The sequence below is a fragment of the Geotrypetes seraphini genome, chromosome 2, assembly GCF_902459505.1.
Source record: "Geotrypetes seraphini chromosome 2, aGeoSer1.1, whole genome shotgun sequence".
Classification (NCBI taxonomy): Eukaryota; Metazoa; Chordata; class Amphibia; order Gymnophiona; family Dermophiidae; genus Geotrypetes; species Geotrypetes seraphini.
The window spans coordinates 140453500-140471630 of NC_047085.1; the positions used below are offsets into that span (position 1 = coordinate 140453500).

General features: G+C 42.8%; 1 protein-coding gene across 3 annotated transcripts in view; it reads left to right on the forward strand.

Annotated features, from left to right (window-relative positions):
• The window catches only part of TMEM241 (transmembrane protein 241), a 117816-nt gene extending 105956 nt beyond the window's left edge, over positions 1 to 11860 (forward strand). For 2 of the 3 annotated variants that reach the window (XM_033933883.1, XM_033933882.1), the window contains 2 exons: positions 5458 to 5522; positions 11635 to 11860. In XM_033933883.1, coding sequence (XP_033789774.1) covers positions 5458 to 5522; positions 11635 to 11695 — 126 coding nt within the window. In that variant the 3' untranslated portion in view covers positions 11696 to 11860. Of the gene's footprint in view, positions 1 to 5457; positions 5523 to 11634 lie in introns of those variants that run through there. The other variant, XR_004538349.1, reaches the window with a different exon arrangement.
• Positions 11861 to 18131: the final 6271 nt, after the last annotated feature.

Below are 18131 nucleotides of genomic sequence, written 5' to 3' on the forward strand. Positions count from 1 at the left end.
TCACATCATCGGCACAAAAACCTTTCATCTATGTTACAGCTGATATTTAAATTTACACTGAAATGACAACGCTGTTAGCAGTACTATTCAGCAAAAGCAAATACTGTTCTGAAAGATGGTTATTTTCTATTAGCAAAGCATGTTAAGCAAAACAGAAGACTTGACCGCAAAATCAAACTAAATGTTAGTAGTTAGTATTGCAATGGTAGTTCACAAAAACTTTTCTGTGGCATGTTAGGGCAAAAAGGTCCTCGCCCCAACCACGATGGCCAGAGCGTTTTGCCTCACGGTTGCTTAAGGGATAAAGAGGGTAAACTTTGTTTTCAGCATGGTGTGGGTGTAGTGAGCACTTTGTGCCGAGAACCTGCAGTGGTGGATGAACTCTTCCAATCTTTCCAGAAGGTTTTTATTCCAAACACCTCCACATCAGAAGGTTCTAACCACAGACTCGTCCACCTACGCTTGCAGAGCTCATCTGGATGGTCTTTGCACTCAAGGTCACTGGTCTACCCAGGATCAGCTTTGCCATATCAATCTCTTAGAGCGATTTACAGTGCTCTCAAAGCATTTCAGCACATTGTGCCCAGCCATTTCCTTCTAATTTGCACAGACAATCAAGAGGCAATGTATTATATAAACAAGCAAGGAGGCACAAGCTCTCTCTTTCTTTGTTAAGAGGCCCAGAAGATTTGGTACTGGGTGATTGCTCGCAACATATTTTTGAAAGTAGTATACATTCAAGGGGAACAAAATTCTCTCATAGACAGACTCAGCTTAGAACTGTTTGTGGTATGGAGGTATATAAAAATAAAGTTATTATTATTTGTCAAATGATCTAACCAAACCATATCGACCCTTCCCAGATCCCGACGCATACTATAGCTATCAACCTTGTAATCTCCCTGGGAATGCCCAGGCTAATTTCTTGTAAACCGCCTAGAATTGAAAGGTATTGGCGGGATAGAAGACATCAATATAATGTAATGTAATGTTTCTTCAGCCACACGAGTGGACGCTCAACTTTGCAGCTCTGAATCACATATTCTCTCTCTGGGGGACTCCTCAGATAGACCTGTTTGCGTCCCCCCCCCCCACACACACAATCACAAGCTGCCCCATTTATGCTCCAGACAGTACTCTCCCCAACGTCTGGAAGAGGATGCTTTTCTTCTGGATTGGACGTACAAGTTTCTCTATGCATTTCCTCCAAACTCTCTCATCTTCAAGATGCTTGTCAAGTTAAAACAGGAATCAGCCACAATGATTCTAATAGCTCCTCGGTGGCCCAGGCAACCCTGGTTCTTCTTTCTACTTCAACTCAGTATCAGGGAATCAATGCCTCTTCAGATTTTTCCATCTCTTCTCATGCAGAGTCACGGATCTCTTCTGCATCCAATCTTCAGTCTTTACACCTAACAACTTGGTATCTCTCTGGCTGACATTGGCTGAGGTTCATCTTTCTCATTCTGTCAGACTTATCTTAGAAGCCTCAAGAAAACTGCTTATGCAGCAGTGTTACCAGCAGCAATGAACACGGTTTTCCACTTGGTGTACTCTTCATCATCATGATATTAAATCCACCTCTATATCTTCAGTATTGGATTATCTTCTACATCTATCCAACTCAGGCCTCAAGACCACTTCGATTAGAGTTCATCTCAGTGCTATCAATGCCTTTCACAGCCCGGTTGATGGTAAACCTTTAACTGCTCATCCTCTTGTGTCCAGAAAGGACTTTTCAATGTCAAACCACCTCTAGTAGTTTGGGATCTCAATGTTGTTCTCTCTAGACTTATGAAGCTTCATCTAAAATACCTCACTTGGAAAGTGGTTTTTCTCATCTCCCTTATTTCTGTTCGAACAGTAAGTGAACTTCAAGCACTGGTTTTAATCATCCTCTAATGTCAATAATGAGTAGTTAAACGGTAGGAAATAAACTAAGGGTCTGTTTTATAAAGCTGCACTAGTGGCTGCTGCGCGGCAACAGCCCCAAAGCCCTTTAAATCTCTATAGGCTTCGGGGCCGTTACCGCGCAGCAGCCGCTAGAACAGCTTTGTAAAACAGGCCCTACATATTGAAGCCTTCCATCAAGCTTCCTGCTGATACTGACCCGGAAAATGAAAGCTGCCTTTGAGCCACTAGATTCTGTAACTGGAAATACCTGATCTGCAGGGTCTTATTTTGGTGGTGGGCACTTGAGCACACAGAGTCAGTAAGCTCTAGTGAAGACAATGATCCATTCTACATAAAATGGTTAAATACGAAATGCTACAACATTGCTCTGATGCTCATAGAATTCCTATGAATGTTGGACCATTTAGATCCCTGGTAAAAACCTCTACCACAGATTAGTAAAAGAGGACATTAAAGCTTTATATATGGAACTCAGGAGGCCTAGTATATCAGTATTGACTGCAGGAAGCAACATGCAGTAAGTTTTAAGCACTGCTCTAGAATGTTCTAAAGCTTTCTTTATGCTTTCTCTGGCATGGGCTTCATCTGGTGACATCACCATGGATAGGGACTAACATTCTGCTGTCCTCAGAAAATATCTATTACAGATATGCAACTTTGCTTTATCATGAATATTTCAAAGAAAATGGAAGTATTTGTGTCTGAAGTGAACTTGATATAAACACAGCAGCCCAGAGTCGATGCTGTATCAAATGTTTCTGAAAGTATGCAATTCCGTGGCACCCTTGTGTAGATGTGGATATTAAATAACAAAAATGGGGTTTGTTTTTTTAATTTTAACAAAATGCTTTCTTGACCAAAGGATAAGCAGCAGAAGTACATTTTACAAGGAAATCCTAAAATCCATATTCCTAGTAGAAAAACATTTTACCAACAAACAAAAAGAAAGATGATAGTGGTGAGGATGCCATTAGGAGGCATTATTAGATCAAAGGGATGGGGTTTATACATTTCTAATCTTTTCCCTACCTCTACTTGCCATAATTCTACATCTAATTTAACTTTTTATTTATTTATTCAGTCATTCAATTTTCTATACCGTTCTCTTAAGGGAGCTCAGAATGGTTTATATGAATTTATTCAGGTACTCAAGCATTTTTCCCTGTCTGTCCCGGTAGGCTCCCAATCTATCTAATGTACCTGGGGCAATGCTAAGGATTCGCTTTGTAAAATATCTAAGAAAGGCTTCCAAATGACTAAACCGCAGAATAGCTGTCCTTGGTAACATAGGAGAGCTTCTTCATTCTACAAGACAATTTAAAACCAACCTGAAATCTGCAGATTATTTTACAATTTCCAGCTAATGTTAAGCACCTCACTGAAATGAGCTAAGAATTGATCTCTAATTTTTATACCTCTAGTATTCTAATTAGTGATCTAGTAAAACCATAGTTGGGTCCATTGGTAATTAGCATCTAGGAATTTTATGAATCCAAGATAGAATATTAGTCCAGAAAATGTGGATAATTAGATAAGAACACAAGCATGAATGGAAGATCCCATCTCACCATATACAGAGCAGTTCTATAAAGTGTGCACAGTTATGTCATTGTAATAGCATAGTTGCAATATGTAGATTAAGTGGAAAAGTATGTTCTATCGTAACGTAAAAGACTAGGAAGTCAAAGTAATTGAATACTATATAGCTGGATAAGACTTCTCAATACAAAAGTAGATAAATGAAATGTATATCTGGCTTATGAAATAAATTAATTAGATTTTCACATACACTCAAAATTGTGAGATTTGACCAAGAGCAGTGGCTCCTATAGCCAAACCCACCCAAACTTAAAGTGAACATGCTATTCAAACAATGAAACTATTTTTCAATGGCAAAAAAAAAAAAAAGGAAAAAAATTCCCACTTAGCTTTCAAGTATTTCAACAGGTCCCGACCAGTGCTCCCTCTAAGCGGGCGGGTGGTGTGAGCAAAATTTTTTCCCCGTGCGCTAAAAATATCGGGCGCCAGCACCAACTCGCCCGATTCCCCTCTCGCCGCGGCCTGCCATCTCCGTACGCCGTGCGCTGTGACGTGACATTGTGCGCTGCGAGGCAATATTTTGTGCGCCAGCGCACGCCAGCACAGCTTAGAGGGAACACTGATTCATGGACCATGTTTCGAAGTTCTTTTTCAAGGAACCCAAAAGGTGGTGTAAACTACTCAAATGCCAAAGAACTGATAGTGGTGTGATTCAGGCAAAGAATCTTGTAATCATATATATAATGTGGACCTGGGAGTGGTGCAATATTGTAGGATTCCCATGTGGCTCAGAGTTGTTTAGTAAGAAAATTACTTATGGTCACCCCTGAGTAGAAAATTTGACTGCTTTAATGTCTGAGCTGTAGAATATGTCTTATAGGCTAGAACAGGGGGTAGGCAATTCCGGTCCTCAAGAGCCATAGGCAGGTCAGGTTTTCAGGATATCCACAATGAATATGTATGAGATGGATTGCATGCACTGCCTCCTTCATATTTATTGTGGATATCCTGAAAACCTGACCTGCCTGTGGCTCTCAAGGACCGGAATTGTCTACCCCTGGGCTAGAAGGAATATTATATGTAAACCAGTTTGTAATCACAGAAAGGCTGTGATTGCTGTTCTTCCCCAAGTTCAGGTGGATGACTAGAGGCACAGCATGATGTCTTGCCCAGGGTCTTTGTTAAAACAGAATGTAAAATTGAGACTCGGGCAGGAGGAAGGGGGGAGTATCCAGATCACAAGTCCTTCCTGCATTTATTTTCATTCAACTTCTGTGGTTTCTGTCATATTGGTCAGCTCTGGTTTTTTGGTTTTTTGCTGTTCATATTGTGTTTCATGTGTCTTTAGGCAATATTTGTGGACAGTAAAGATGTGTTAATTTATATGAAATAATTCTGAAATTAAATGACTGCCCATTAAGGGGGGGACTTGTATACCATATTTTTGTAGTTGTACAACCACACTCAAAATAGTTTACATACAGGTACTTCAAGCATTTTCCTGGTGGGCTCACAATCTATCTAATGTACCTGGGGCAGTGGAGGATTACAGGGTCACAGGGAGCAATGTGGGGTTTGAACTCGCAAACTCCTGGTGCTGAGGCTGTAGCTCTAACCACTGCAATAAGCAATCCAAAAGGAGCAGAATAGTCCAAGTCTTCAAACCAATGGGAATTTAATAACAATCGTACAAGACAATATCATGACTCGACATGAGCCGTGTTTCGGCTGAAAAGCCTGCCTCAGGAGTCTTAGAGTCTGATGAAAAATACATTTTTGTAAAAAATATAATCAATCATTGAACATCAAAATACATAGAAAATAAATATTTAAATAGGCTAAAAACATGCCTCATACACTGGATCAGTTAATACACAGGATTAAAACACTGGAATAATATAACAAGTCAATGAGATGAAGTAACTGATGCAAATATTGAAAAGAAAAGTATTTGTGATTGTGCCCCATACTAATATGTTCCACACTCTTCTGCTACTTATACAGGTCATTACAGCTGGTGCTTCGTTATTTTTCTTCAATATGATTTTGAACATACCAACTGCTTGCTGGTAAGTAATTAGCTGACTTCATTGTTCTGTTTTGATCTTCTCTACCTTGTGCTTGCACTTTTCTTGTGCTGTATCATGATGCTCTGCAGCCCTGCATTCCTGGTTTAGTTTGCAAGTTGATGGCATCTTATGCAATTAGGTACTACATTCCAGATAAGTTCCTTTGCACAGAATTCAACCTCCCACTGGGTGATGGTTGCCAATATAGCATAAAATGAAAAAGCAGGGACCCATATGATGGTTACAGTCTTAACACATTGTGAGTGAAAATCTGGTGAAGAAAGGAACCAGTGACAGTCATAATTTGACCACCAGTGCTGCTCTTGGATTTTAAGAACATAAGAATAGCCTTACTGGGTCAGACCAATGGTCCATCAAGCCCAGTAGCCTGTTCTCAAGGTGGCCAATCCAGTTCCCTAGTACCTGGCCAAAACCCAAGGAGTAGCAACATTCCATGCTACCGATCCAGGGCAAGCAGTGGCTTCCCCATGTCTTTTTCAGTAACAGACTGTACTGTATCATCCTCGCCATTTTATTCTGTAATTCGCTGACTGTCCAGCTCTCTTTACTGTGAACCGCCTAGAAGTCGTAAGATTATGGCGGTATAGAAGAAATAAAGTTATTATTATTATTATATGGTCTTTTCCTCCAGGAAATTGTCCAAACCTTTCTTAAAACCATCCACACTATCTGCCCTTACCATAATCTCCTCCTATTGGTTTTGAAAGTCTTTCCCTGTAACTTCATCGAGTGTCCCCTAGTCTTTGTAATTTTTGACGGAGTGAAAAATCAATCCACTTGTACCTGTTCTACTCCACTCAGAATTTTGTAGACTTGCTCTATTTCCATACAGGGAATTCTAATCTTTTGGGTGGTGGGACTGGAAAGCAGCACACCTGCCTTCAGAGTCACTCAAAGATGAGTTGTAATTTATAGAGCAGCAAGACATCAGAATATGGGCCAATATAAAAATAAATATGGTTCTTTTTCTGGCCTGTGGCAGTGAGAAATTTTCCCTCTCTGGGACTGCTATTATGTTACTGGGCAGCAGAGGGCACCATGTATTTGAGAAGGACTACAGGTCCCAGAGTGTCCTGTACTGCTTGGCTAAGTGCTGAGTCAGAGGGGTGTGTCTCAGGAGTATTTCTGCCAAGGCTTGATTCAGTTAGAGGGAGGTCCAAGGAGAAACACAATTTGGCTGAAGTAAGGCAAGCTTTTTATTATAATGTGTGAGGCAAACGAACCAGAATAAAAGTCTGTTAGATGGAATGGTGTGTTTGTGTCTTGACCCTCCTAAAAATACAGGCCAGCCTGCCCCACCAGGTGGTCTCTTACAGAGAGGTAGTTCAGCATGTTTTTCCATAGGAAGCTGCCTACTTGGTTTCAGAAAAGCCCGTTGAAAAAATCAGCAGTGAAGTCCAAACTGACTGACGCTTTTAACTGGAGAATCATTGCTTCACCGTTCCTGGAAAAGCTAGATATAGTAATGAAATTGTCTTAAATGATGAAACGTGTTAGCATCATTAGCCCTAAAGTGGTTTCTTGTCTATGTTCAGACATAGAAGTGTCCGTTTTGTAATCATCTGCAGATTGTGTAAATCTTTTTTATCAAGTTTATTTATAAAATTTGATAACAATACAAAAACAGTGATATGTTAAATTGAATGACTAATATAGGTCAGGGCCAAACAAAGCTTATGCCTGCCAGTTACTTTGCTGATAAAAAGAGCTATTGATATTAATACTCATTGCTTTAAGGCAGTGAATCTCAACCAATCCACAAACCCAGCCAGATGGGTTTTCAGAGTATCCATAATGAATATGCATGAGAGATTTGTATGCACTGTTTCCATTGTATGCAAATGCTGTCTCATGCGTTAAATATGGTAATATGGACACTCAACTGGCTGGATGTGTCCTGAGATTTAAGTTGAGTCTGTTAATTATGGAGCAGTTGCTTCACCAAAGAGAGAGCCCAAGGAGGCCTCAATGCAGGGCCGGATTTAGATGAAAAGAGGCCCTAGGCTATTCCACTTATGAGGCCCTTTCACCTCCCGTTTTTAAGTTTGTAAATTACATGAGAGATAATAAAATACATCATTACTGTGATATATATCAATATGTTAAATGAAACATGTTGTTATTGGTACTAACCTTTATAAAAAATGTGACACGGATAATAAATAAAAAAAGGTCGAGAACACTTATTTGGACATTTATGGTCAAATATATTTTATTGAGCAATCAAGAAAACAACAGAGTAACACAAAAGTACATAACCAGCTCAAAAAATTTTGAAAATATTCCCCAAAAGAACCACCCCCAAACCCCAACCAAACCCCCCCCCCCCCCCCCCGTACCCACCCCTGGGTCCTCCTTCTAAACACAAATTAACAAAGAATCAGAATAGCAAACTATACAGAAAGAGTCACAAAAGGGTAAGTACAGACAAAAGCTTCAATTAAGTATCCGGCTACGAGCCAGAGGGGTCAAAGTATTCCAGAAAGGTTCCCAAGTGGTCTGGAAAAGACGACCCTGGCGAGAAGACAAATCAGTCACATCCCTTCGCTCCCACATCAAAAGAGCAATCATGCGGCTCCTCCAAAGGGAATAGTCCGGAGCCTCAGCTTCAAGCCATTTCAGCAGGATGTATTTCAGAGCAATCAGAATAGACCACTTGAGGAAAGCTGCAACTACCTTGGAACGTGGAAAGTAGTGAGGAACAGTCCCAAATAAAAGCAAAGGGGAACTGCGAACAGTGACATGCCAAAGATTCTCCACAAAAGCAAATATAGCAGTCCAAAAAAGTTGTACCTGAGGACAAGTCCAAAACATATGGCTTAAGCTGGCTTCCGGAGCCTGACAATGAAGGCAGGCTGCATGGGGACGGAAGTGAGCCAAATATGCCCTTTTAGGAGAAATATATAAACGAAAAATCAATTTAAAATTAGAGAGCTGCACGGGAACGGGGACGACGGGAATCCCGTGGGTTCCCCCTTCGGGTCACGGGGATCCCGTGGGGACGCCCCTAGGGTCACGGGGATCCCATGGGGATGCCCCCTAGGGTCGCGGGGATCCCATGGGGACGCCTCCGAGGGTCACGGGGCTCCTGCGGGGCTGGATGTACTCAGTCGCGCGGCTCTTCTTCTCCCTACCTTCTCTGCTTGCAGCACAGAGCCGAACGGAAGTCTTCCCGACGTCAGCGCTGACGTCGGAGGGGAGGGAGGGCTTAAACAAAGCTTAAACAAAGCCCTCCCTCCCTCCGACGTCAGCGCTGACGTCGGGAAGACTTCCGTTCGGCTCTGTGCTGCAGGCAGGGCAGGTAAGGAGAAGGAGAGTAGCCTCGCGGTTTGAGTGGCTACCAAGGGAGGGGGCGGTCCGCCCCGCCCCGCCCCGGTTGCAGCACAGCCGGCCAGGTCCCCTTACTTTTGTGGCACTTCCCCGACCGACCGATAACACCCCGGGTCCGACAATCCTCCTTGCCCTGTAGCCACGAATCTAAATTACCTTCTTACAGCAGCTGTAAGAAGGTAATTTAGATTCGCGGTTAAGGGCAGGGAGGTTTGTCGGACCGGGGCTGTTGTCGGTCGGTCGGGGAAGTGCCACAAAAGTAAGGGGACCTGGCCGGCTGTGCTGCACCCGGGACGGTAGAGAAGGAGGGGGGGAGAAAGACGCTGAAAGGCCATGGTGAAGACAGGAGGGGGGGGAAGGACTCTGAAAGCACTTGAAGACAGAGGAGGGAGAAAGACGCTGAAAGCACATGGGGGAATACAAAGGGGTGGAGAAGGACGCTGAAAGGCCATGGGGAAGACAGAGAGGGAGAAGGACGCTGAAAGGACATGGGGGGGAGAAGGACATTGAAAGGAAATGAGGAAGAGAGAGTAGGGAGAAGACGCTGGCAGGGAAGAAGACAGATGCCAGACTATGGGGGGAGCGGAGAGAAGAAGATGGGTGCCAGACCAATTTGGAAGGGGGAAGAAAGGGAGAGGCACAGTAACAGAGCAAATGGAAGATGCAGAAGGAAGAGAGACAGTGGATGGAAGGAATTGAATGAGAACATGAGGAAAGCAGAAACCAGGCAACAAAGGTAGGAAAAGAATTCTATTTCTTTTTTTTTTTTTTTGCTTCAGGATAAAGTAGTATATTAGTTGTGTTGATAAAAATTTATAAACATTAGAGGCTCTGGTAGAAACCCGTTTACAAAGTATGTATTCTTCCCAATTAATATTTTCAAATTAATAAAGTCTTTTTGCTTATTTGTAAATGGGTTTCTACCAGAGCCTTTAATTCAGTAGCATAATTAAATGAAATAACTATTTCTGAAGTTTATAGGGACGGGCGGGGATGGAGGGGATTCCTCGCGGGGACGGGTGTGGACGGAGGGGATTCCTCACGGGGACGGGTGGGGACGGAGGGATTCCTCACGGGGACGGGTGGGGACGGGTGGGATTCCTCGTGGGGACGGGTGGGACTTTGGCGGGGACGGGTGGGGATGGGTGGGATTTCTGTCCCCGCGCAACTCTCTAGTATATAGTAAGCATAATTACACAGTAAATATAAATAATTTAGGGTTTTTTCTAGTCTGTCTTTATCCAAAGCGGATTATAAAAGTAAACATACACAATAAAAACAAAGTACACACCAGACTAAGTACAGTAAATACCAGACTAAGTACAGTAAATACAGCAAGTACAAGACTAAACACAAATACTTGCAGTTTTTGCTTATACTGTACTAAGGGCTAGGTTTAAAAAAAACCCCAAAAGAAACGCATAAAAAAACAATGGGCTGCTATCGCTCTTATTAAAAAAAGCAAGTAATTTTCAAAAAACGCTCATGCAAATGAGGTTGGCGGAGAGTAGTGAATACTGCATTGTGCTCATCTATGGTTATGGGCACATGCGCAGAATAAACAGAAAAACTCAATCTCTCTTGCTGCCAACTGACACACCTCCCCAGCAGTGGGAGAGATGCCCAATTTCTACCACCCAACCAATACCCCCCAGCAGTGGAAGAGATGCTCAATGTCTCCCGCTGCCAACCAACACCCCCCCAGCTCCCCTCGACAATGGGAGAGATGCCCAATCTCTCCCACTGAACTGATCCCCTCTCCCCCCACCGGTAGTAGGAGAGATGCCTAATCTCTCCTGCTGCCAACCAACACCCCCCCCCCCAACTCCCTTCGGCAGTGGCACAGTTGCCCACACTCTCCCACTGCCATGCAATCCCTCCCTGTGCCTCCAACAACCCCCACCCTCTCCCCCTTACCTTATTTTCAGATGGCTGGCCAGAGGCATGCCTATTCCCTTCAGCCAGTCTGACCTGCCTTTTCAAAATGGCAGGCCTTCTCTTTCTGGGGAGTGGCCTAAGACTCAAATTGGCCAGATACCAAGGCCATGGGCATGCATGGGCCTAGAATGCACTGGGAAGGAGGCCTAAGACTTCGGTTGGTCCAGGTGCCCAAGGCCCCTCCTCTGGGAAGGGCCTTAGGTGCCTGGGCCATTCAGGGCTTTAGGCCCCTCCCTGGTGCATCCTAGGATGCACTGGAAAGTGGAAGGCCCACCATTGTGAAGCGGACCTGGTGGCTGGAAGGAGTAGGCCTCACTCTGGCCCGCCATACTACAAAAAGTATGGGGGGGAGGAGTTGGGGTGCCTAAGGAAATCATGGATTCGGAGGAGACCTGTTGGCAGGAGGGAGTGTCATAATCTCAGGGGACTTCGAGGGGGAGGATTCAGGGGGGGTAGCAGCAGGAATTGGACATCCCTCCTGCCATGAACATTGTTGGCGGGGGGCACTGAGCAGCAACACGATTCTCTAACCGGTGCCTGTGACATGGGCACCGTTAGAGAATCTGGGTGGTTAGGCAGGGTTAGGCACTGTCACTTTGGGCAGGCATGATTCTGTATAGGACGACGGTGTGCAATTCTCAGCTGTTTCTTATGCGGCTGCAGAAACCGGCATCCTATACAGAATTTCCCCCATGTGTTTGTGTACAATGCTTGTAGATGTCTACTAACGCTATAGACACAAGTAGTAATAGTAGTATTTGGCATTTTGTTGTGTGTCATTTTCTTGTCCAGCACTGACATGTGCACCTGATCTCATTCACAGCATCTTGCTTGGTGGATTGGGTGAGAGCTTGCTTGTTTTTTCAGAGAAGACAGGCATTTAAAGAAGGTGATAAGCATTCAAGAAGAAAACCAAACCTGCTAAATGGAGCAAAACGCTGGATGCTCTGAAGTGAGACGTCTCTGTTCAAAAGATTTAAAATTCTCCAGTGAGAAAGTCACAGACCTTCAGCACTAGAAGAAAAAATAAATGGGCCTGTTTCTTTTAACATTTCTTTCTTCCCAGAAACCATGTGCTATTAATAGAGTTATTTAAAGGCAAACATAATTAAAGTGATGATTAATGAAGCAGTTGCCATGAAAGCACTTTGTTACACTGTGAGAAGTCCTGTTGGAAAACTCTGTAGAGGCTGTAGATGGGTCACTGTGTGTGAACCTCTAGGCTAGGCCTCCTCATGCAGAGGATTAAGCACATCCTCATCTGCATGGTAAAGGCAGGAAAAATACTGCACTTTCCAATACAAGTTAGCTGCCTCAGCAGTTTGTTCACAGATGGAAGAGGCAGAGTCAACATTATAGGAAGAACCCGTCTACTGTATTGCATGTGCCTTCCCAGGGTTCCATTTTTTTGTCCTGTACAGCGAGACAACATTGCCTGCTTCTGATGGACTGCATTTGGACAGTCATATAGAGTGCTTTTTCAGCTGTCACTAGCATTTTGCAGGAGCATTAAATTCTGAGAGGCTTGCCAGTGATTATGTGAAGCAAGCACAACCTGGATGTATTTAAAATTAAGAAAATATAATAAATAGATAGAGGAAAGGTATATCAAGAAAGACTGAAATGCTTTTTTATTTCCTTTACTTAATTTAAAATTAGCAAGAATCTATGAATGAAAATATGTGGTGTGACAGCCAGCTCAGTGGCTCATTAGCAAGTGCTATTCAGTGCCCGTCTCGGACCTGCCACTTACAGGAGATGCCAAGGAAGTGGCTGGCATTTTCAGCCCCCTGGGGTGGGGCATTAGGGCGTAAAATTCACCTCATGGTCTTTTGCCTCCTCTCACACATTTTCTGCTCCATCTTTTTCATGATCTGTTCGAACTGCCTCTTTTCAGCCATAGAAGTAATTCTGTTCAGTGTTAACTCATAGATGTCCTGACCTGATGTTTTCGCTTACACCCAAATAGAAGGTGATCAGTTCTTTGCAAGCTTTGCCGTCTAGCTGCATCTCAGCCTGAAATAGTTTGCTGATTGAAGATGGATGAGTTTGACAAACAAACTACATTAGTTGCGCTGGTGTGTGGGCAAGCATGCAGTGGGGACATGTTGAGAATCAAATTCGAGTCCCGTCTCCTCGCCATAAAAAGCTCATGCATTTGCATACACAATAGAAGTCACGTAATATTTTTAAATAGTCCTGTTAAATGTAATTTGTATGATGAGTTGCTAAGTCTTTCATTACTGTTGCCGAAGTCACTTATTCGCAGAACCCCATCATGATAATTCTGGTGCTAGCTCCTTATGCAGCGAGTCTGCAAGGCAACAGAATCTTCAATCTTATTCTTTATGGAATGATCTGAATGCATATGTGTGTTTAACCTTTTTACAATTACAGTTTCTGTTTTTAGGTGTTCATACATTGTAAATTTAAGAGGTCAGTATTCAACCCATTGCTTCCTTCCTTCCAAATGCTGTCTAAACTAACCCCAGATATTCAATGCTAGGGCATGCGTGGTTCCTGCCATTAAATATCCAGATATTTAGCTGATCTAGAAGTTAATCAGACTCCTCTTTTTGTCCTTTGATTCCACCTCATCAGCCCTCTCTAATTCCCTACACGAGTACTATGTTCTGACTCTCTTTTTTGTCTTGTGTGTCTGTCATAAGTAGATTGTAAGCTCTTGAGCAGGGACCATCTCTTGTATATCAACGCTGGGTGTGCCTGATAGTGCTACAGAAATAATAAATTGTTGTTAATTGGGCACCGGTGCCTAAATGACTTGCCACATAAAGTTAGGACAGCTATTTTGTTTTAATTTTATATGGTTACTTAGCTTGTTAATGAATTAAAAATCACAGTTAACTGGCTAAGTTGACACTCTACCCTGGTTTGCCCCTAACCTCAACGGTTAGGGGATGGCTAGTTAGCAGACATATGCAGCGACACTAAGCAGTTAATATCATGTGCCAATTCATGTAGCAGGGTTTAACTGGGCAGCAGTTTCTCGTGCCTGGTTAAACCATTTTGAATATTGCTCTCTTAGATCATGAGTGAGCAACCATGATCCGCGAGAGCCACAACCCTATTGGCTTTTCAAGAGGTTCACAATGAAGGTGTGTACATTCAATAAAAACATTATCAATTGATTTTTTACCACAAGCCAGTACTAAAAACAGTACAGGTCTCATCCAAACCAGTCAAAATGCGCCCCCAAGTGTGGAATCAATAAATGTGATTAATTTATCTGTGAGGAGATTGACAGATGCTGAGCAGTCTGTTCTACAATTTAGGTTGTCCTTTGTACCATTTTCTCCTTATGACTTCTTTCTGACCAGAATGCATTTGTAAAAGTTTTTCTGTAAATTGAGACTACCAGTATACTTTTCTGGCCAAACAAATGATCAGCAAAAAGAGCGAAGTCCCAACTAGGAAATAGTTTGGTTTACCAATGAATATTAATGAGATCTATTTGCATACAATAGAAGCAGTATATGCCAATCAATTTCATGCATATTCACTGTATAAATCTTGAAAACTGGACTGGGTTGTAGCTCTCAAGGATGATGGCTGCCCATCTGCCCTAGGAAAACAGGAGATATCAACTTCCCAAAAACTTGGAAAGTGGGAAACAAACAGCAAAGGAGACTCCGGTGCCCAGTGCCTTTTATTATGTATCAAGATGTGACACGATCGTGTTTCGGCCCAAAATGGGCCTGCCTCAAGAGTCTGAAATCTGAATGATGTATGTGCACTATTCTTCTAAAGGAGACAGAAACCAATACACTTCCCCCTCCGTATTCATGGTTTTATCAATTGTGGTTTTGGTTATTTGCAGTTTTTTGTTTGCAGGTTCTGCCCCTAAAATTACATCAGAGAAAATCGCTGCTCCCAGCGTTGCACAGAGAAAATCGTTGCACTTTCTTCAAAGGAATAGGTCAGGTTATTCGCGGTTTTAGCATAGTCTCTAGGGTTTTTAACAGAAAACCGCGAATAACAGACGAAAAGTTATTCGCGGTTTTTCTGTATTTGCTGAGTTGTTTTTCTCCTATCACCACCACTACAGAGGTGGTAATGTATTATAAAGCAGAAAAAGTGGCTCCGCAATCCCTGTGAACAAAGTTGTTCACAAGGATTGCAGAGCCACTTTTTATGCTGTATAATATTGGTTTCTGATTCCTTTAGAAGAATAGTACACATTCCATCATTCAGATTTCAGACTCCTGAGGCAGGCCCATTTGGAGCCGAAACACGATCGTGTCGCATCTTGATACATAATAAAAGGCATTGGGCACCAAAGTCTCCTTCGCTGCTTGTTTCCCAGCTGCCCACCTGTGCCTTATGTGTTTATGTTCCAATTAATTAGGGGTTCCCCAAAGGTACTAGCAACTGATTTATTTGTGTTTTTGTGACACAAGTACTATTGTTGGATACCTTTCCCAGTTGAATCAAATGTATGCACTGGTTCAGAAAAGGTACAAAACCAAAGTGAAGCCTCCAAGGCAGACAAGGACATGGGTGACAAAACACTAAAGGTCCCTTTTACAAAAGTGTTTTTAACAGCAAAAATTAATATGCAGGAAGTGTTCAGGCTGTGCAATTAATTGTTGGGGGCATGTCTTCTGTTTAAACTATTCACAGTTTGTGTGGATACACTTAACAGAGGTGATAAGTGCACTCGGGCTAACTGCACAGGTGAAGTCACATGGTTAGGCCCAAAATTGGACCATCTTCCTTCCACTGTACTTTTGGATTCTGGAGCCTCCCTACAACTTGAGCTCTCTAAGATTTTGGGAATACTTTTTGATTCTTCTCTTACTTTTAAGGATCAAATAAACTCTCTGGTTAAGAAATGTTTTTTCAGCTTACAAATGTTGAGGAAGGTCAGATCTCTTTTCCATCAACGTCATTTTTCTGTTTTGGTCCAATCTATTATATTATCCCGGTTAGATTATTGTAACGCCATTTATTTTGGCATCACTAAGAACTGCCTTCAAAGACTACAATTGATTCAGAATACCGCCGCAAAGTTGATCTATGGAAAGAGCAAATTCGACCATGTGACTCCTTTGCTTCTCTCTGTCCATTGGCTCCCAGTTTATTTTAGAATTCAGTTTAAGGGCTCCTTTTATGAAGCCGCATTAGCAGTTTAACACGCGTAATAGCACGTGCTAATTTGCTAGCCGCTACCACCGCCTCTTGAGCAGGCGGTATTTTTTCAGCTAGAGCGGGGGTTAGCACGTTAAAAATGTGTGTGTGATAAAGCTGCTAACGCGGCTTCATAAAAGGAGCCCTAAGTGTTTATGTATTGTTTTTAAGATTTTACATGGTATCTTTGCTCCTCTTGTTCCTCTGCTATGGAATGTTTATAGATTTTCATATGCAAGAGGCATTCATAGATTTAAACTTTCTCTTCTAGGAAAGGAATTCAAGGAGTTAAGAATTTTTGCAGCTCTCTGGCGTTTAAATTTCCCCAACTAAGGAATGAACTTCCCCTAATTTTGAGGTGTCCCGGTTCCTTCCAACTCTTCCGTAAACTTCTAAAACCTTTTTTATTCGCTAAACATTTTGAAAACTAACTCTTGTACAGTGGAACCTTGGATTACAAGCATAATCCATTCCAGGAGCATGCTCGTAATCCAAAATGCTCGTTTATCAAAGCGAGTTTCCCCATAGGAAATAATGTAAACTTGCTTTGATACGTTCCCCCCATCCCCCCCACGAGAACTGGCATTGCTCCCCCGAAGGCCCCCCCTGCGAGCAGCACCCTCCCCCCCTGCGATCTGGCACACCCCCCCACCGCTGCTTACTGTCATCTGGGCACTGGCATGTCCTGTGCGTTGGAGCTGGTGCCCGAAGATTGGCCTCCTCTTCTTGCTGGGCCTTGAGCATCTGCGCATGCTCAAAGCCTGCGAGTTCACGTTCTCTCCGTGAACTCGCAGGCCTTGAGCATGCGCAGATGCTCAAGACCCAGCAAGAAGAGGAGGCCGATCTTCGGGCACCGGTACCAACACACAGGACATGCCGGTGCCGGTGCCCAGATGACAGTAAGCAGCAGCGGCGGGGGGGGGGGGGGGGTGCCCAATTGCGGCGGAGGGGTGCCCGATTGCGGGGGGAGGGGGGCCGCTCATAAATTGAGCCATGCTCGGTTTCCGAGGCGCCAATTTTGTGAATGTTTTGCTCGTCTTGCAAAACACTCGCAAACCGGTGTACTCGTAAACCGAGGTACCATTGTATTTCAGTTTACTTTATTTTTTTTAAATTTATTGTTAACTGCGTCGAGCTTCCTTTGGTTGAAGACCCGGTATATAAGGTTAAGTTTTAGTTTAGTTTAGATACCATGTGCTAACTGCAGGGTGCAGTCCCTATTTTTCACCGATAGCCAGTGTTCCCTCTAAGAAGCTGTGCATACGTGTCATAAGGGGAATATCCACACATCTAGCAACTGAACACATACATTTTTTGCTGGCTTTATTGAGAACATAGGCCATACCGCACCCATTGATTCAAGGCTGTAAATCTACGCACAAATGTCCTGATTCTATAAACAGTGCCTAAGCCGTCTTAGGCACTGGTAGGCGTTGCAACCTTTGGCACATTCTCATTTAAGCCAGGGTTTTCTTGGTCTAAATGAGTATGCCTAACTCAAACCACGCCCAGAATCCATGCCTGCTTTCTGGTAGATGCCTACCAGATAATTTTTTAAAATTGCTTTTTAATTAATTGAAAGCGCCATAAAAAAGTATCTGTGCTGATTAAGCCTAATTGAAAAATTAAGTTTGGTGCACATAGCTGATCTAGGCACTTTAGGTGCTTTTTAAAAAAAATCTAGCCCAACATGTTTTTCATGTGCACATGGGCCAGCAAAAATTAGGGAGAACCTGGCCCATAACTCACCCAGTTCCCACCCCTAACATTCCATGCAGTTAATGCATGAATTTGCTCATGCTGTCATGCTACTGTGATAAGTTTCCGTCCTTGTGGGTAAGAGTACACAAATTCATGTTAAAAGTAATAAATGTTCTTTAATAAATGGCCCTTAAAAGAAAGAGTGGGATTTTTGTTTCTTTATTCAATAAAAACCTTTTTTTTTTTTTTTACATTACAAATATTTATCAGTCAGAAGCTAAAATCAGAAGCCCTAATTACTAAGCCACTGAATGCTGGGATTGAATGTTAAGAAGTGCCTTACTGGTTTGCTGACCAGTCTCATGCTAAATATGGTTTAGTTTAGTTTGATGTATTCATTTGTGGCCTTCAAATTGTACTGTCTGCTGCTGGTATGTGGTTTATCCGATGTTCTTATTCAAATAAAAAGTT